Source organism: Monodon monoceros, unplaced genomic scaffold, assembly GCF_005190385.1.
Source record: "Monodon monoceros isolate NGI ecotype Baffin Bay Population unplaced genomic scaffold, NGI_Narwhal_1 Super_Scaffold_11, whole genome shotgun sequence".
Classification (NCBI taxonomy): domain Eukaryota; kingdom Metazoa; phylum Chordata; class Mammalia; order Artiodactyla; family Monodontidae; genus Monodon; species Monodon monoceros.
Window position 1 is genome coordinate 1,985,959 of NW_021703767.1, and position 20,020 is coordinate 2,005,978.

The window sequence follows — 20,020 nt, forward strand, 5'->3', positions numbered from 1 at the left end:
GGTAGGAAGTGGATCAGTGGTTCCCGGGGACTCGGGGTAGGAAGTGGGTCAGTGGTTCCCGGGGACTCGGGGTAGGAAGTGGATCAGTGGTTCCCGGGGACTCGGGGTAGAAAGTGGATCAGTGGTTCCCGGGGACTCGGGATAGGAAGTGGATCAGCGGTTACTGGGGACTCGGGATAGGAAGTGGATCAGTGGTTCCCGGGGACTTGGGGGGATGGGGGGTGGTAGGAGGAGGTTGGGAGGAAATAAGTGTGGGGTTTCTTTCAGGTGATAAAAATGCTCTAACACTGACTGTGGGACGGGTACACATGTCTGTGATGACACCAAAAGCCACAGAGTCGTATGCTGCACGCTGTGAACCCTATCTCAATAAAGCTGTTGTATTTTAAAAGGTCAGTGTCTGGAAAAGAGGAAGAAAACAAGATGGAAAGACTATTCTAAGCTAAAGGAGAACTGAGATACAACAATCAAATGCAGTGTGTGACCCCTGACTGGACAAGTAGGGTCCAATTATTTTGAATATAAAATAATTTGTAAAAACACTTTTCAAGACAATGGGGGAGATCTGAAGAGGGGCTAACTTGGTAGCCCGACTTAGAACCTTGTCCATCTGTGGGCAGGGTGGTTAGGGGATCACCTTTGTTTTCAGAAGATGCTACACTGTTCCAGGGTCTGGAGCTGCTCTGAAGTTCAGCAAAAAGAAAAAAGAAAGATACAGACACACGTTTGCTACACGGCAAAATGTTAACAACTGCTGAATCTAGGTGGTCAGTATAGAGTACACACGCTGTATTATCGTGTTCGCTTTTCTACGACATCTGAAATTTTTCATAGCAATGTTTGAAAACAAGCCTTACCTGGGCTGTCTGCCTGCTGGCTGGCGAAGCTGAGAATCTCTCTGCAGAAGTACTCCCGCTCGTTCCCAGTCAGGTGCCGGTCGCTGGCCAGGAGGCTGCTGGTCTGAAGGTAGCTGGGTGCAGGGTCAAGGGGCCTGAGAGGACCACGCGCTGGGGCACTGCGCACACAGCCCCTCCAGTCCCCAGAGGGTGCATCCCGACGGGTGTTCCCCTTTTTCTAGGGTGTTAGGAACTCAAGCAGAGGTCAGATACGCTGACTAGGCACCAGCTTCTATCCAACACAGTACGTGTGTTGAGGCAGGCTTTTCTCTCCTAGTTATCAGGTGCTCCTTAAACGCTCAATGGTGGGCCATACAGAGAGAAAGCAATCCTCCTACTTCATGAACATATTCAACTTAAAGGATACTTTTCAATTTGTCCAAGGTGTTTCTGACATTCAGCTAGCTGCTTCCTTGTGTGTGTGATAGGCAGTGCCCAGCCCTCAGCCAGGTAATTCTTCAAGGCTCCCTGAAGATAGATTTCTGCCTTCTGGGGAGACTTCTTCCTCCTTGCAAATCAACAAACAGAAGCTTTCATTATGGGTCGTGATAATCAACAAACTCAGACATAACCTTCACGGCCCGCTCTCCACCCCCGACAACCCCACAACCGTGAAGCGGCGCCATCTGCAGACAGTCCTTCTCTGGCCACCCTCCGTATAAGAAAGAACAAGAAACCAGGAACACCTAACCGGACCTGAGAGCTGCGCTCAGGCTGAGAATCCCACCCACGCTGCTTGCCCGGCGTCCTACACTGCCAGAGAGCCTTCAGAGTTGAATCTCCAGATAAGAACGTGAGGGCATCATCCACGATTTCAAGCTGACCTAAGAACACCAAGCGTGAAGAAAGCGGAAGGCTTTGTCCACAGGCACACAACTAGTTATGGAGGAAGCTTCGAAACCTGGACTCGGGGCCACACTAACTGCTGAGGACAGGCCAACACAGAGTGGCCTATACAGGCCAGCCGACAGGGGAGCTTGACTCAAGTTGGAAACTCAGGCAAAAGCGCTGAGCAGGTTTCAAAGATTTACAGAGAACTATGAGGAATTTAAATATCAACACCTATCACCCAAATTTAAACCCTCAAGACGTTCAGAATATAACAAAGTTTAAAACCCAATTAATGAGAGCTTGCCAAAGCTTCAGTGACAACATGGATGCCCCGGCCTTTCCCAGAGGGTTGGGGCTACTGACTTCACGGGACGAAGGCCAACACCAAACAAGCACTCGCTCTCTAAGCATGCTGGGACAACATCCCAGGCTTACTTCTGAAGCAATGAGAGTTCCCAAATTCTCAAATAAATTTTAAACCTATCAGTTACATATGTCGGTTTCTCTAGACTTTTATGGTCCTCTTCCCCATTATTTTATTTTAATTAAAAAAATAAATTTATTTTTGGCTGCGTTGGGTCTTCGTTGCTGCATGTGGGCTTTCTCTAGTTGCGGCGAGCAGGAGCTGTTCTTCGTTGCGGTGCACGGGCTTCTCATTGAGGTGGCTTCTCTTGTTGTGGAGCACGGGCTCTAGGTGCGCAGGCTTCAGGAGTTGTGGCTCACGGGCTCTAGAGCGCAGGCTCAGTAGTTGTGGCGCACGGGCTTAGTTGCTCCGCGGCATGTGGGATCTTCCCAGACCAGGGCTCGAACCCGTGTCCCCTGCATTGGCAGACGGATTCTTAACCACTGTGCCACCAGGGAAGTCCTCCCCCATTTTTTAAAGGGGTCAGAACCTTCTATATACTTCTTCAGTTACTATCTCCAGCCAAAGATTCTTACACTGTAGAGCTGGAAGGGAGGGCATTTGTCATCCAGTCGCCGTAGACCCAGGCCGAGGGTCACCTGGCTAGTGCATGGTCAAGCTAGAACCAGGACCCAAGTCTCCAGTTAGCAGGCCAGCATCACCCCACTGCAGCTCCAAGCCTCAGCTCACAGCACCTGAGGACATGGCTACTGATTTAGTCATCAGATACACTAGCTGGAGACTAAGGAGAGCCGACCTCCAGCCCCAGCATTACTCAGCTGTGCAACTGACTCCCTGCTCCAATCACACCTGAAACACTAGGAAGGTCACTTAGATGATCTACAAATCCCTTCAGAGCCCTGCAATCAGTTAAAGTAAATTATTCTTCCTTGTTTCATCTAATGAAATGACTAACTACAGATTTCAAGATACCATTTCAAACACACATTTCTTTTGAGAAAATGTAAACGTCTTCTCCCTCATAATCTGTATCTCTTCCCAGTGCTTTGAACTAGCAGTTACACTGCCAGCAGGGGTTCTTTATCAAACACGTGAGAAACATGCCACGCTTTTAGTCTTTTCTCTGGAATCCACTCCAAAGCTGGAGCCAGACTAGAAATGCTCAGTGTTTGCACACCCCAGCTCACAAGCACTCAAGGCTCAGCCCTCTCTCACGGACCTGACACATCACGTGCTTCACGTCACTGACATCGAGGCTTTCAATCCTCTGAGGAGGCATTTAACAGCAACTAGAGAAAATGCTATAGAACACATACTATGTATCACATATAACAGTATATATATTATCTACAATGTATATAATATTTACATATAAGTTCATTAAATTAATTAAATGAAAGAAACACAAAGATCAGTAACAATTATTAAGGGTAATAAGCTGAACTCACTCTGGTTTTCAAAGAAATTTTCTTAAGAAATGATGACTGGTTAACAGTTCACATTTTTTGTTCTACAAGGTTACGTACACTTCATATTAGCTCCTACATAACAAACCTCTTACTACACGTGAGATGTCTGAAATTCAAAGAAAAGTTCAAAATCAATTACATGTAAAACTCCGCCAGATCCTTTCCAACGAACTTAGCGGATCGAATTCTCCCAATACTCGTATACATTTCAATGGTGGCATGGGACAAGTCCTGCGGAAAAGCAAAGAACCAAATAATTCTGTACTTTAAATTTAATGCTAGACAAATCCTACATTTATTTACCCAAGGCTGAAGCAAAAGACTTCCTTATTAATATAACATAATTTTTTACTTTGTATCTCTTTTTGTGTTATTTGAGTTTTTATGTAATAGTGATTTATACAAAGTCATTAACTTGTACATAAACTATAAATCATAATAATAAAAGAAACGTGAACTCAGCAGGCACAGAATAATTTTTTTCCAAGTATTTTCCATCTGTGGGTAACATTTTTAATATTTTTCTCACATTCTGGATGACAGAGACAGTATTATAGACCACTATCAAATGCTGTTGAATTAACCGTGACTCGGGAAGGCAGGCGGTCCACCGACTGTCTACTGCACTGCTTTCTAAGACTGCCCAAATTTAAGTCCTTTAAAATCAAGTACAATAGCTCTGTTCAGGTTCAAATTGTTCCTCTGTACACAGAAAACCATTCACTATCCTTTCTTACAATTTCTGTTCTACTGAATGAGCAATACCATTGTGAACAAAATTATAAATATCCAAAGATGCTTTTATGCCTAATTATGGTGCCATGGGTACTAATAAACCAACTATTCCAGGTTTCATGCACAACTCCCTAGGGTACCAAAGAAACTTCAAAGGCCAACAAGAAGGAGGTTCCAAATACCAGCTCATTCCCAACTCAAAAGGTCACAAAGCAGCAAAGTCTAGTAGAGAGGGGCTTTCTGTCATGGGTAGGCAGGGAAGGTTTGTGATACTTACTAAGTAGTGTTTTTCAAAAGCTTCTACTGATGATAACGCTTCTTTGAGTTTCTTATACGGACTCTGAGCAGTGTTGGCTTAAACAGAAAGAAATAAGAGCCCTTATTCATCTTCATTATGTCCAGTCACATGAGTTTACATTGCGCCTCAAATGTCACAGGTAAAGGACTTTGTCTGATGTTTACGGAAATCACAAACCACCCATTCCAACTGAAACTACGTTATTACTTACATTCTTGTCTAATTAATATACTCATGAAATAGTCTAAACCCTTCAAGTAATACTTTTATCTTTAATTGAGACTAGAATTTTTTAAGTACGTGTTACAAATACTACAATAAATTAAATTACTTCCAAAATATTTGATGTGGTCTCAGGTGGAAACAGTGTAATATACACATAACGCATCTTCCCTGACAAACTGACTGAATCCAGAAAGACGCCTCTCAGGCCATTAGGTATGCTCTACTTCAGCAACAGTTTTGCTAAATCATACTCATCACGGTGTTCCTACCTACAAGAAGTAGTAACGTTCCTTTCAAAGTGCTTTATTACCTAGGGGGTAATTTACTCAATGAAAGGACTTGTCTGGCCATATCATTAGAAGAATAATCATCTCTAATTCCGAGGAAGATTGGTGCATTTAAACTTCACTGTGGTCTGTAAAAAGGCATGATCAGCTCATTTAAGCCTACAAGAAACTCAGACACATTTTTAAGAATCGCTACAATTTCTTTCTTTTTTTTTTTCCTTTGGCCACACCGCACCGGCATGCGGGATCTCAGTTCCCTGACCACGGATGGAACCCACGCCCCCTGCAGTGGAAGCACGAAGTCCTAACCACCAGACCACCAGGCAAGTCCCACAATTTCTTAAACTATTTCTGACATTTTTTTATGCTATTAAAAGCTAAAATATCCTATGTATTAATCTGGTCAGCTAATAATGAGTGTAATTTCCCAAATGGTGAGTAATTATATCACGGAACCCAAATTATATGTGCCAGTTACAGCCGACATTCTCATTGCTTTCCACCACGTGTACGGGGACATCTCAAAAAGTACCTGTTTCAGGCCGTTCAGCTCCCAAGCCCGCCAAAAGATCAACCGTCCTGTTGAGGTCTTCTGAGTTAGGTCCCTGTTCTGACACAAGTCCACACAGATAGCCCAAGGACTTTAGCTGTTGAGATAAACCCCAAATTTCAATTAATTTGCCGTAAGAGTCAGCAGAGAATTTACAAATTTAAATATGAAGTTAAAACCATCTAAATACTAGAAGAAATTTAGCTTTCCTATCCAAATGATTCTCATCTGGATATGAAAATATATCTTACTGGGATCATTTCAAACTCAAACCTTCTACGTAATAATCCTCAGAGCGGCTCTGACGCTGGTCACCCCCAGCCTGTGCTGTTCGCCCACGCTCTCCCAAGCTTGCCCCACCTCAACCCCTCCCCCGGCAGGCCTTCCTGCAGCGCGCTCGAGACTACTGTCATTTTCTGCACTTCTGCACACGGCTGCACGCTCACCCTGCTTTGTCCCCCCACCCATTCCTGGAGCAGAAGCCTGCCTTTAGCACGAGCGCAGCGAGCACCTGATGTCTGCCAGATACAGCGATACTGGCAGGGAACGACTGCATCCACGCTGCTCCTAGACGCACCCTGAAGTAGCCAGAGCTGCCTGTGCAGGGACCAGGTGAGCAGCACTTCTCCAAACAGCTAACTCCGTCCCCCAGCCCCGCAGGCAGAGCCCCGGCTGAGGCCCACATCGGCACTGGGGCAGTTACCTTCTCTGTGGCGTAGCTCCACAGACCCACAGTGTGGGCAATGTTTGAGTCTATCTGTGCCCGGTCGCAACACCCTTCTATCCTCTGCAGCACCTCCAAGCAGCTCAGGAACACCCAGCAATCCAGGGCACCGGGCGGCACGGAGACCTGGGGGCACAGGCGCGGGCGTGTGAGGAGAGCGCTGGGGGAAGCACTTGCGCCCGCTCACCCTCCTTTGCCCCTCCAAGCAGCTACCCAGTCTCTGCAAAACTACAGGAAAGAGAAACGGGACCTGTAGAGCAGGCCACCTACGGGAGGAAAGGAGCGATCTGTGTCCAAATACACTATTTGGTGTCATATTTCTGATGATACTGAGTGACTTGGCAGGGATGTAACTTGCAATCATGTACTTTAAAAGCTTATTAACAAAAGAAGCCTACAAAAAGGCGACTGTCTTCACTTAGTCTACGTTTGAACACTGGTCACCTCTCAGTTTAAAGAGCATATGAGGTGAAGGTGGGAAGCTAAGACCTCAGATGACCACTTGATCACATTTCAGAAGATCGTGTTCAACGCTAGAAATCTAAATATTAAGTAAATATTAGATGATATTTAGGAACTGCTATTAATTTTTAAGTGTTGCTTAGAGATACAATAAAATGTTATCAGAAATTCAAAAGCATCTACTGTATGTGATTGATTCTAAAATGGACTCCTTTTCTACGTTTCAGTGTTTCTGACATAGGGATGCCTCACAGTCAAGGGCATCTTAACACTCACACTCAGCGGAGGAGACTGTCCTCTTGGTGGCACTAATATCGTGAGGTGTCTTACAACTGGTGTCCTAGCTTTGGTGAGACATGCTAATTAGTCCTATTCAAAGTGGGAAAGGAAGAGGTGCTGCTACATCAGGTGGCGAGGGAAGAGCCGCATAAGCTCATGAGACTGACTTATGTAAGAAGGACTCCTTCCACACACCCTGAACACAAACAAAAGGACGTGGCACCAACTGGAGAGAACAGAGAATGCTATTAAATGTTCCTATAAACGCTAAATTGCCCAGTCTTTGAAAAATGAGACAAACTGCTTAGATCCTTTGAAAAAAATCAGTATAAAAAAATATTACATGACCAGAAGCAACTTTCATCAAGTGGTACAACTGACTCTCTTGCCCAGAGTGGAGAACCCTCAAAGGGACGCACAAACAGCTGGTTGGCAGGATGCAGCTCGGGGACCCTGGACAGAGCACGTGCCTCCCCGCAATCAAACTGGGCGAGCTCCGCAGGGCGTGCAGCCAAGGTGGGCGCACGCACTCCAACAAACACACGAGGGGTGCCCACAGCCCACAAGGTTCTCACCCAGGAGCCACACATCTACAGACAGCGGCAGCCCGTGTCCCTGGGAAGGCCGCCCACCCCAGCACCCACGCTGCCTGCACCTGGCAAAGAGCAAGCCCCGCCCCCGCGTGAGGGCCAAGCCCTGGCCGTGCGGCGCGCTGGGCGTCTCACAGCTCACACACCCTAACAGGAAGGGCGTGGGCGCCTTTCCATGGGCTCCGGGTCCCTCTGGACAATTTCCTTTGTGAACCACAGACATTTCAAAACTGATTCCTTATCACGCACCGTTTAGTTTTCTCCGAGCCTCTCTCTTCTTCTGCTATCAGTGTTACTGGTCACGGCAAGAGCCGCTTTACCATTTTCCAAGCATACAATTAAAGGCATTCTTTTCATTCTCTTTTGCTAAAACTACCTTTTTAAATATAACCCAAATACCGAAAAACCCAGCGTCCTAACGTGAACACTGACGGGGCCGCCCCGTTGGAGGGCCGCGGCCGCCACACGCTTCCTGACACAACATCTGTGCTTCCTCTTGCACCTGTACATGAAATCAACAGGTAGGTATTCTTCGGTGTCTGACTGCTCCAGCTAAACTTTACGTTCATGAGACTCTGGGTTCATTTGTTCCCACTGCCAGACGCCAGTCTGCTGTCTGAACAGACGGCAGTCACCGTTTCCCTCGTACGTGATGGACATTTGGGTTATTTCCGGTTCTAGCAGTCACGAACGATGCCACCACGAGCATCCCGGCACTGTCTCCTGGACACCTGTGAACACCCTCCGTGCAGACCTGGGGGGAGACTGCCGGCTCACAGGGCACGCACAGGTTTGGCTCCAGCAGACACCGCCAAACCGTTTTCCAAAGTCGTGGCGCCAACTCCCAGTCTCCTCGTCAAGGAGGGAGTTCCAGCTCCTCCCCCGTCACCAACACTTGTCAGGTCTTTCCACTTCAGCCACTGGGGGGGGCTTCACTGTGGTGGAAGTTTGCATTTCACTATAATTAATGAGATGGGGCACCTTTTCATATGCCTGCTGGCCATCTGGATAGCTTCATTTGCCTATTTTCTATTCGTCAGTCTTTTAAGCTGATCTGCAGGAGCTCTTCCCATATCCTGGGCAAGAGCCCTTCCTGACCGCACAGCTTGCGGCCCCATCACCCCCTCTGTGGTGCTGACTGATGAAGAGAAGCTCTGATTTCCATGCACTTCCTTCCTGGCCAGTGCCTTTCTGTCCTGTTTCAGAAACACCTGGTAACCTGAAGCATGTAAAGATGCTCTCCCATATTATCTTGCAGAAGAAGCTTTGTTGTTTTATCTTTCATAGAATAATAATCACTCGTGGCTGGCGTGAGACTCGGCTGACTCGTAACCGTGTATTCACTGAGTGAGTTTCACCTCATATACCCAGGCTCTACCCCAGCGCCTGGGCTCAGGCCTCAGCTTCCCCTCAGACTCTTCTCCACGCCTCCTCCTAGCCCTTCGCTTCTCTCCGCCTCCACCTCCAGGTTCTAACACCTTGAACGCACCCCGGCTTCAAACCCAGCAACGGCTTCCCAATAGCTACAGAATAAAATCCAACCCTCCAGATGACGTACACTTTCAAAACCTGGCTTCCAGTACCTCTGGAGCCTCACCTCCAAGCCCTGGCTCACCCCTTAAGTTCTAGCAAGACTAAGCTCCTTTAGAGTTCTTTAAGTAACAGTGAATATTCTCTGCCTGAAACGCACTCTACTCTCTCTGCACCTGCCACCCAAGCCATGTCCACCTGGTGGATCCTGACTCAGCCCGTGAAAACCAAAGCTCCTCCACAGGGCAGGGGTTGGTCTGTCTCGCTCTCTGCTAAAAACACGGTACCTAGAATAAATGCTTGCTTGGCACAAAACAGGTGCTCAACGAATAACTGCTGAATGAATGAATCTTTTAAAACCTAGCTCACACGAGACCACCTCTGCAGACCTTCCCTGGCACACGTTAGGCGCTGCCGACACGCTCACGCAAGCTGCCCCTCCCTGCTTGACACCCCGCCACCTCCAAACATTCTGCTCTCACTGCCTGGCAGCCCCGGGCTCTGACGGTCTGCTCACCTGCTGGCCCCACGCGCCCCGATGTGGGTTTCTTGAGGGTGGGTGGGACCCATTTCTTCCGCATTTGCGGGCCCTCCCCCCACCACTGTGTTTACCACAGTGCCCAGCAGGTAAGCAACTGTTTCTTGAATGGAACTGGGCAGTTCCTCCTCGAATGCTTTCCCCGTTCCTGCGAACCACTGGCTCTCACCGGTGCTGACACCTTGGGCCGCTACCTCCTCCTGTCGGCTCCCGCTGCTCTCCCGGTTCAGGTGCTCAGGGCTCCAGGTCCCACGAGGACCCCACCTATCCACGTGGGGAGGAGCCCGGCAGAGTGTCTGGTACACAGCAAGTACTCGACGACCCCGAGGCCCGCCCCTCGGCTACACCTCTGCTTTTGTCCCCTGCGGGGCCTGAACCTTGGAACAGCAATGCCAGCTGGGCCAGTGGCCTCTCACGCCCGGCACTGGCCTGTGTCTCTAGGTCCTGAAGAGTCCCGATCCCCCTTGGCCTGCCCTGTCTGTGAACATAATGAGAACCTAAGCTCATAAAAGATAAGTCAGTACTGAGGCGAACACATCAAAACAGAAATCCTCTGGGCAGTCATTGTAACAAAAATAAAACGGCCTTCTAGAGAATATCTTCCTTATATTGTTCTCGTTTACCAATCTGGTAAAGATTGAAATATACACACAAGTTTCTTTCTTTCTTACCATAGATGCAGGAAAACAGCACTGCTACTGTAACTAAAAATGGGAAGATCTTTCTGGAAGGCAATTTGGCGATGTACACTAAAAGCATTAAAGACACATGCATCCTTGAACTGGCCATTCTACTTGTATGAATGCACTGCATAAAGATGCCATACAAGGATACACACTCCTGCAACTGCAGACACTGCTGAACAATCCAAATGTCCGAAACAGGACCAATTAAATAAACAGCAGCTCTTCTCCAGACAGAAAGGCCACAGACCAAAAAGGGAACCTCTTGCTTTAGAATAAGCAATGACCTTTTCTTCTGTATATCTGTCTGTATTTTCCAAATTTATACAGAGAATATACTCAACTTTTGGTAAAGCGGGGCGAAATCTTTTAAACGTTGCAGACAAAAAGAAATACTCTGTAATGGAGTCACTGGAGCTCACACAGAACTGACATAACTTTCCAGGTGTTACTCCTTGACCCCAGCAGCTGTACGGGGTAGGTACAATTTCCACGTTCACACATTTGCAATCGGGGAGCTGGTCCCAGGCCTTAGGTAGCACCCCTGGGGTGTGAATCCAGGCCCCACCCCAGAGCTGGCATCTGGCCACCACAGTGCCTCCTACTCAGAGAAGATACTTTAAATCAACTGATAAGCCAACCAGGGGGTTCCCAGGGCATGCCTTACAAGCCACAAGAGCAAACACACACAGCATTTTCTGCAGAAGGAATGTTACAACGAGAAACACACAAGACGGCTGCAATACTTAGGCTTTTGGCTTTAAAAGGATGAACAACCGTAGCCTAACCCTAGAAGAACCACGTACCGGCTCAGCCTGCGCGTTGCCTGACGCCCTGGCCTATGTGCCCGCGTGGCTCTGCCCGGCCCTGTGCAGCAGAACCCAAGGCTCCATGCCGGCCTCTGGCCGTGGACGTGACTGTGAAAAATAATCACCAGAAAGCTAGCCAGACATAGGAAATGAGTCTAGTTTTGAGGGTACCATCAAATGTACAGAAAAAGTAAACAATTCTGAGTCTTGAATTTTCATTGTTTCCGTAAAAATTTGAAGAAACTCTAAGAATAAACTTTTCGGGTTAACTGCCAACTGCAAAGCTTAAGATGTAACAACCCCCCGCCCCCACACTACCTAGACAAAGAATCTCAGTTGAGAAAGTTGAGAGAAGAATTCTGTGTGTGAAGCTCTGCGTGCCCTCTGCAGTGTCATCTTTTGAAAGAAAGAGCCAAGAAGACGCCAGTAAGGAGCGTCCTCACTTGCCTGAAGGATGACAACAGGCTGACCGCCCTGAACTCGCGTCACCTCGTGGGTCCCCGAACCACAGGCAGCCACTGCTGGGCGCCCATCCGCAGGGCCGAGCGGGAAGGCGGGGGGCATCCCATGCAAGCGGGCTGCTTGGGGCCCACGCTGCTGGCCTCCGAGCTGCACTGTCGCCCTGCAGCTTGCCCCTCACAAAGGGTGCCTGACTCGGGACAGGAGCCAAGCTTGGGGCGAGAGCGGAAGGCACCTCTGAAGCACAGCAGACAGGACAGGCGGCCCCACGGGAGCGCCACGCCCGGGGCATGCCAGGCGCCTGCCGGGACCAGCGATGGTGGCTGAGGAGGCACCTCGACGGGCCCGGCTGCCCCGTCTGCTGCCCTGACACCAGGGGACACCAAGCGGGGCACGGTCACACAGCACAAGGGGGACAGAGAACGGGAAGTCGTATCCTCGGGGACCACAGTGTGGCTCCCTCCCCAACTTCAGCACCCTGCTCGCCCTGCAGCAGAAGCAGACAAGCACCAAGAGAGGGGGAGAGCCTTCACGCAGGGAGCGAGGAAAGGGAAGAGCGCCAGCCGGGACGGGATCTGCAGGGAGCACCCGGGACGGCAGCAGCCGCCCTGGACGACAGGCGTCCCAGCCGCTGCCCCCGCCCCGCTCACGCCGCCCGCCACCACTCACTCGGTTCTCTTTCCAGCCAAGAGGGTGAAAACTGACCCATTCCAGCGACTTCTACAGAACTCGGGACACAGGCCAAGCCAGGGGACCCATTGCACGGCAAGTGAGTAGGACACTGTCCCCACACGCGGCAGGCAAAGATGCTAGTAGCATCCGCTCCACACTGGCTGTCCCGGCCGCCTGCCTGGGAACTGAGTGTACCCCCTCCCCGGGCGCCCTGCCTTCCAGCTTCCAGAAGGCCTAGAGGGGAGGCGAAAGAAGTGTGGGCGGCACCCTCCTCCTTGCTGCAGAGCCAGAGGCCCCCCGGTGCTCCCTCGTCTCTCTGCAGCCTGGCAGTTGACTGACTAGTCAACCGTCTAAGGCAAGAAAAAGAATTTAAAAAAGAGAGTTTGTGACCGGCTGGGCCCAGCACTGAAGAGGCTGGCTCCGACCACTGTCCATGGTTTCCCACACCTGCCCCCCACCTGTGCACGTCCTAAAAGTCCCTCCTGGGGTGACCCCAATTTGAAAGCGCCACGGCTGAACTGCTTGGACTCTAATACACATCCCATGTTTTTCCCCAATCCAGTAACAAGACAAAATCTCTAAGTCACTAAACTCTGTAGGCACCCATGAACACAGGCGGCCCTGCCCCATTGATGAAGCAAAGCCCCCGCCCACCCCAGTCTGTACAGCTACATAGGAGTAGCCAAAGCAGATTATCGAAATCTACTCAGTGACAGGCAGCCACAAGAATATCATCTCAAGGTTGAAAGTGTTATTTTTCCTCATACACTTGATTAGATGTCCAAAGAAAAAAAATAATTTGATAAAAAGTCTTAAATTCTCAAGTTTGTGACTCAGCTAGGCTAGGCATCTCTTCTTTAGAAATTAACTAAAACAGTTTCTCTTCATTTGGGTTTTAAAAAAAAATGTGTAGATCTCTTAAGGTCATTTCACACTAAGTGTTGAGCCTGTTATTTAGTTTTCTAGGGAACACAAAACAGAAATTACTATAATATGAAAACCATCCCTAGCGCCGGTTACCCTGGGTCTTCTGTAACTGTGCCCCTGCGAGCCCTGGTGTGGAGCACGACAGAAAGGACAGTAGCCTGGCTTGGAGGATTTGATTCTCTGCCTAGCTATGTTACTTATAAGTCATCTAACCACTTCCAGACCCACTTTCCTCATTTATAAAATGGAATTAGACCATCCACTTAGTTCTTTACCAGGGAATGGGGGTGTCTATGAATCCTCTGAAATTATATGTAACATTTTGTATGTGCATATGTGCATTTTTCCGTGTAAAGAGGTCACTGAAACAAAAAAGGTGAGAACCCTCATACTGGACAGTCATTAAAGTTCCCTTACCTCACTAAAATGTTTATGATGCTATGGCAAGAAAAGAGTTCAGTAGCCCTGGGGGATATCAGTCTATAAAGACAAATATTTCACTATAAATAAACAACTTAAAGCGTCGCTAACTGGTTTCTTTCATACACACATGCACACACGTACTCATGACGTACCTCCATTAAACTTCGTGCTACTAACTAATGTGGCACAGCTTGCTGTGTATCACTCACATTGTTACCGGCGTGCTCATGGGCAAAGTCATGTATCTGCAAAGACAGTTCTGAAATAAAACAAAGGCCTACCTACAAAACCTAATTCTGTGTGTCCACCAGGTTCATGTATTAATCTTTATCGGTGAAGACCAGCTCCCACAGAATAAGCCAAAGTTACCTTAAAAAGAAAGTGATCTAAGAGGCTCGCTTTGGGCCAACGTGAGTGAGCTCCACCGTGTTGAGAGCAGAAATTACATTTTCGAGCAATTAATTAATCAGTGTAAAGGGTAAGTATGCAAATAATATAGTAAAAATTAAGGACATTCACAAAAAGAAAACTCTTTCCTAAGCACATACAGTTCAATGCCTGGGATGGAAGGTTCCGCGTTTTCTACGCCAACAGTCAGGAAGCGGGTAAACGGGGAAAAGAGACCACTCACTTCCAAGAGCTTCAGCTCCTGCACACAGCCGTGCAGCAGCTCTAGGGCGCGCTGAGCCACCTCCCACGGCCTCTGCAGGAAGAGGAGCAGGGTGCACTGGCGAGAGAACAGGTAACTGCGCAGATCTAACAGGGTGGCTTCTTGCCTCTGTATCAATCCGCGCTTCTCCATATCTATGGGCTTTCGGAGGATCAATCCATTCCAGCTCTTCACCGGCTGGCAGAAAAAAGTCAGCCAGTTGGCACCATCTAAACAAACACACATCGTGAAAGGCGCTGACTGCAGATTCCTCCACCTCACTGTGCAGGACCGTGAGCCCTAGTGGACCGGCAGACGGCTCAGCTACTGGATAGGCCCGAAGCGCCGGCCCACCCCTCTGTCTGCGGGGACCCTGTCTAGGGATGCAGGACAGGGTGGTGACCGCAAGGACACCCACTGGGTACCTGGCACCGAGTGATGAGCACTGGGGGCAGGACGTCGGCCACGGGGCACAAGGCCGTACCAGGCCCAGAAGGTCCTGAGCAGGTCAGGATGCAATCAGAGGCGGCCAGGCTGAGGGTCAGGGACACCTCAGGCTCTGCAGTCAGCCGGCCCCAGGAGGAGGGGCGAGGCCCGGGCGGGAGCATGCTGAATGTGCTGTGCGGCTCATCTTCCTTCATTTCCGCACTTTTCCTGACTTATTTAAGCCTCACGCCTGTCTCAACTCAACCATGTCAATACCTGAGTCACGCTCCTACAGGAAGGGACGGCAGGCACAAGGAAGATGTAGTGGCAGGAAGCAGAGGAGAAAAATTCTTTAACTGTCAAAAATTTCCAATAAGACTCCTCGATTTTAACTTACAGCCCTAAGACTCAAATGTGATCTTAAAATAAATATAAGAATCTACAATAACAAGTCACTCAATCTTTATGAAAATTTTTTTAATCTACCCTTCTCACTCCAAAAGAGAGGTGTCACAGCCACCTAATTCTACGTTCTCTTCAGGAAGTGACTCAACACTGGCACACTTACGTTACCATATGTCTGACGTGCCAAATACAGCAGAGCATCCTTTACTGATCTGAACTTAGACTCAGCTGATTCAGTGCCCACTAAGTGAGGTGTCCCCCACCCATCAGGGTCCCCTCCCCAGCAGGTCCCTCTGCCGGGGCCCCCATCCCCAGCACTCTCCTGGCTCCCCCCACATTTCAGTCAGGCCTCTCCTCGGAGAGCCTCCCAGGCCATCTGTGTAGCACTAAACGGCACCTACCGTCACCTGCCCCTGCACCTGTGTCCTCTCCTGCAGGCCACACTCACTAGTCTCACTACCTGACTTCAAGTCACACTTTGGTTTTTCTGTTTCTGTTTCCCCTTCAAGTAAACTCCATAAAAGAAGGAATTTTGTTTTGTTCCCTACTGTTTAGAACAGGGCCTGGCGCAGAGTGGGCTCTCAGAAGTATCTGTTGTATGAATGAACAAAAATGAACAATATTATTTAGCTGCTAAAGTTGGTCCAGGCTTACTTTTGGTTTTAAATTGCCCCAGGTTTATTTTAAAACTGAGAGAACAAAGAAATTATGTAAAACATAATGCAAGAAACATGTGAGCTATCTGAGATATATATATGTATCATATGGAAATGTAAGATATAAGAAATGGAATTTTACCTCTTCTAAATGTTTAAAACTTAATTGGTGAATACTTTGCTTTGGTTATATGCTTATGTTTGTGTCTCAGCAAAGTAAGGAGATCCAAACCTGAACTGCATAAAAACTGTTTTGGAGTGGGACTCAATGGGTGACATTTCATCACTCCCAGAACAAGGGCGGTGCCCACAGCCCACGCTGACTATCCCAGCACCTCACTTCCTACAGGTCTCCTAGCAGACACTACGGTCGCTCCTTGGAATCATGCCTTTCTTCAGACACTGTGACAAGGGTTCTCAAAAGAAGCCCCAACAAAGATGTCTATCACAGCACTGCTTGTGGTAGCAAGAGCGGAAACAACCCAAATGTCCAACACCAGTGGGCTGAATAAAGTCTAACGAATCCACACCATGAAGCACTCTGCAGCTCTTATCAGAGATAACTTAGAACCTGATCTGTTAGCTTGAAGAGATGCCTGTGATGGACTGTTAGTAAGAACAACAAGCTACAGACAAAGGTCATGATAATATGATGCCGTTTCCTTCAAAATAAATATCAAGCAAAGAACGGTGAGCACAATTAAAAACGTTTTCTTTGTATATGGGTCACTGTGCTAGTTTTGTATTTTTAGAAGACTTTAAGACATCATTTAAAAGTTTAAAAGAAAGATGAACACCCTTTACAATGGTGTCGTGTAGGACTCACTGTGATGAACTCTCACATATTACAAAGACAAGCTCTCAACAGAAGAAAAAGATTCCCACTCTCATGCTAGCAAGGAGGCACAGAATCAGAAGCATCACTAACCAGCTGTAGGTTGTAGAAATGACACTTCATACCTAAAAAGCAACTTCTTAGACACTTTCATTCCTCAAGATTCTTCTACAAGTGTAAGTGACTAATTCTTAATTCTCATTTCATTTCCTATAGGAACCATGGGAATATACTGTATACAATGTTTTAAAAAAAACAACAACAAAAGATGTTTTAATCATTAGGTAAATAAACAGCAGCTTCCATACTATTCAGAAGTGGGGAAAGCTATGTTGAGAAAAGAATTTGTTTCTAAAACTTCATTACTCACCCCCAGCACCAAAGTTGACAACATACTGAGAAAACAGAGCGTCCAGTTCATCGTACTGCACCAGGGCATCTTCAAACTGCTGTAGCATCTCAAAAACAAAGGCAAGTTCCTCCTATTTACCCAAAAAAAGTTAAAAAACAAAAGCAAAAATATAAATCAGTGTTTTGAAACAAGCAGCTATGAAAGATTACAACAGAGAAAAGCATGCAGCATAATGAATAACGCTTGTGCTATACCAAGAAAAGATCAATTTAATGACCACACATGTCAACATTTATGCACACACAGAGAGAAGACCAGAGAGAAGCAGGGAACGACCAACATGATCCCCGGAGTCTCTGCATGACCCACCAGCAGACTGGGCCTGACTGGTCAGCCTCTCGTCCTCCGTATTTCCCTTGCCCCCAGACACACACTTTTTCAGGAGAATTCTGCTGTACGGAGGAGCAGAATCTTCTCCTCCAATTACCTATTTATTTATATCTATATAGACTCATGGACATGAATTGTACCCCCCAGGCTGAAACCCAAGTCTGTTAGTACTTATTCTGCTGCACAAACTGCTCCCACTTTGGCCGCTGAGGGGGCTCCTGGAGGTGGTGCATACCCTCTGCTGACAGACCTCCACCTCCCTTGTGCACCTCTTAACTTTCTGGTTCTACACGATACTGTATTTTCCCCACCCCAGCCCTGGAATCAACCACTTCCACAGGAGCCCTGGCACCTTTTATTGGAGAATGAAGTTTAGAAACCAAGATCTTGGCACTGAGTGTGTTCATTGCTACTGAGGTGTCATTTTTTTCTAGGCCCCATCAGAGGAGAGAGCAAGGAAATATACGTATATGTATTAACCCTCACCTACACACACCTCTGTATTTGTGAATCTATCTAGCCAGCAGCCATCCAACCATGGGTTCACACTGATTCTAAACCAGCACCACTGGGTTCATTTAGACTCCCTCTTCCCTGGTTTGTTACTCTTAAAAAATAAGTTTAATAAGCTTGAAGGGTAAAGAGACAGGGAAATCTGAAAGATCTGTCATTGGTCAATCATACAGGGAATTATGAACACATTCAAATTCCCTTAAGTGACCAAAATCATCCAAATACCACTAAGACAGAAGCATCAGAATAAGAGATAAACTTCAAAATTTCTAATGAGAATTGGTCTTTTATTTATTCAAAATGCATTATTTCTTCAGTGATTAATATACAAGTGATGTTTAAATATGAAAATTACACTTTTTCAGTCAAAACATGGTGAACAAGAACAAGGAACCCTAAGAGCAACATTCTTATCACTCCGCAGTGTTAAGAAGGTCTCCTCCCCCAAACTACTCTATTACACATCGCTTTGTTCTCTTAAGACTTTTCTTCTTAAAAGAGAAAGAGTTGGGACTTCCCTGGTGGCACAGTGTTTAAGAATCCACCTGCCAATGCAGGGGACATGGGTTCGATCCCTGGTCTGGGAAGATCCCACATGACGTGGAGCAACTAAGCCTGTGAGCCACAACTACTGAGCCTGTGCTCTAGAGCCCGCGAGCCACAACTACTGAGCCCACGAGCCACAACTACTGAAGCCCGCGCACCTAGGGCCCATGCTCCACAACAAGAGAAACCACCACAATGAGAAGCCCGTGCACCACAACTAAGAACAGCCCCTGCTCGACACAACTAGAGAAAGCCCGCACACAGCAACAAACACCCAACGCAGCCAAAAAAAATAGTAATAATAAATATTTTTTTTTAAAAAAGAGAGAGTTGATTACAGACCATACTTCTGTAAACTAGAGTAAAGAAACCAGCTTAAGACAATCTTTTATTGGAACCCAAGGTTATAAAACAAAACTACAGAGGAAACGTTCTTGGGAAGTCATAATTTAATCACAGCACCAGGCACGGAGTGGACGTCTTTATCATCAGAATCATCACGACTGCTGGGAGTCCTCTGCCTAAGCCATGTCCACGGTAGACACCCCAGGAGGCCCGAGACACTAACAAAACCAGAAGGACTCTGAGAACAAGGCCATTTCATAAAAGGCTAGATGCCAAGCTCTGAAGCAGCAGGGCAGCTGACAGAATGATTACTCAGCAGATCATCTCTGATCCTCTGCTTAAGAAGCCAAGAGAATGAAGCATCATTTGTTACCTACCGTATTGTCTTTTGGTTTTAAAAACTATGTCAATATGAATTACCAAGAGAGCTGCCTTATTCATAAAGAATGAAAGAGAACGAGAGAAGAAGGAAACAGCCGAGTTCTATATAATCAGCCAAGTACCTGCACCATGAAATAGTCACAGAAGCTCCAGCCTGGCTCAGTCCTCTTCTCCCTCAAGGTTCTCATGTCATCCTCAAACTTGCCTAGGTTTTTGGTAAAAGACATAAGAAGCAATGTCCTGAGTTTGGTCAGGAAAGCATTCCAGGATTCCTGAGTTCGGGAGGAGTCCTTCAAGGGGTCGGAGAGCACGACACACCTGTGGAGAGATGAACGGACTGTGGAGAAACCACCGCAAGCACAGAACCGCTGCCCCCCACCCCCGACTACCACTTTCCTGGGGCGCAGGTTGGCATCCTCCCTCCCCTTCCTTCCTTCCTTCTTTAATGGGTAGAAAACATTACGCAGGTGGTGAGAAATCAGATCGGGAAAAGGCTTCATCGTGAACTGATCTAATGCCACATGAGCAGTCAATGCTGTTCTCAAGAGTGCTGCTGTAGAATGGACTGGAAAGGGGGAGAGGGATTTACGATGAGTCTTGAGTCTTAGATCCTGTCCCCAGGGCTCTCTGGAAAATAAGCTGATCGTATCTCACTCAGTTCCCAAACCCCATTTGCCCTGCCCCCTTCAAAAACCTTTTGGTTCCTTGCAACTGACAGACTAAAATTTAGATGCTTTCACATGGCACACGAGGCCCATGACAACACGGACC

General features: G+C 47.5%; 1 protein-coding gene across 9 annotated transcripts in view; it reads right to left on the reverse strand.

Annotated features, from left to right (window-relative positions):
• The window catches only part of TRAPPC10 (trafficking protein particle complex 10), a 91,035-nt gene that overhangs the window by 25,850 nt on the left and 45,165 nt on the right, over positions 1 to 20,020 (reverse strand). For 5 of the 9 annotated variants that reach the window (XR_003792276.1, XR_003792275.1, XM_029213834.1 and 2 more), the window contains 9 exons: positions 19,372 to 19,567; positions 17,093 to 17,204; positions 14,383 to 14,630; positions 6,359 to 6,505; positions 5,638 to 5,752; positions 4,573 to 4,649; positions 3,700 to 3,791; positions 1,264 to 1,404; positions 858 to 970 (listed from right to left, as the gene is read on the reverse strand). Coding sequence is in view for 7 of the 9 variants with exons in the window: in XM_029213834.1 (XP_029069667.1) it covers positions 858 to 970; positions 1,264 to 1,404; positions 3,700 to 3,791; positions 4,573 to 4,649; positions 5,638 to 5,752; positions 6,359 to 6,505; positions 14,383 to 14,630; positions 17,093 to 17,204; positions 19,372 to 19,567 (1,241 nt within the window). In the remaining 2 variants the exon portion in view is untranslated. The other 4 variants (XM_029213837.1, XM_029213839.1, XM_029213840.1 and 1 more) reach the window with 4 other exon arrangements.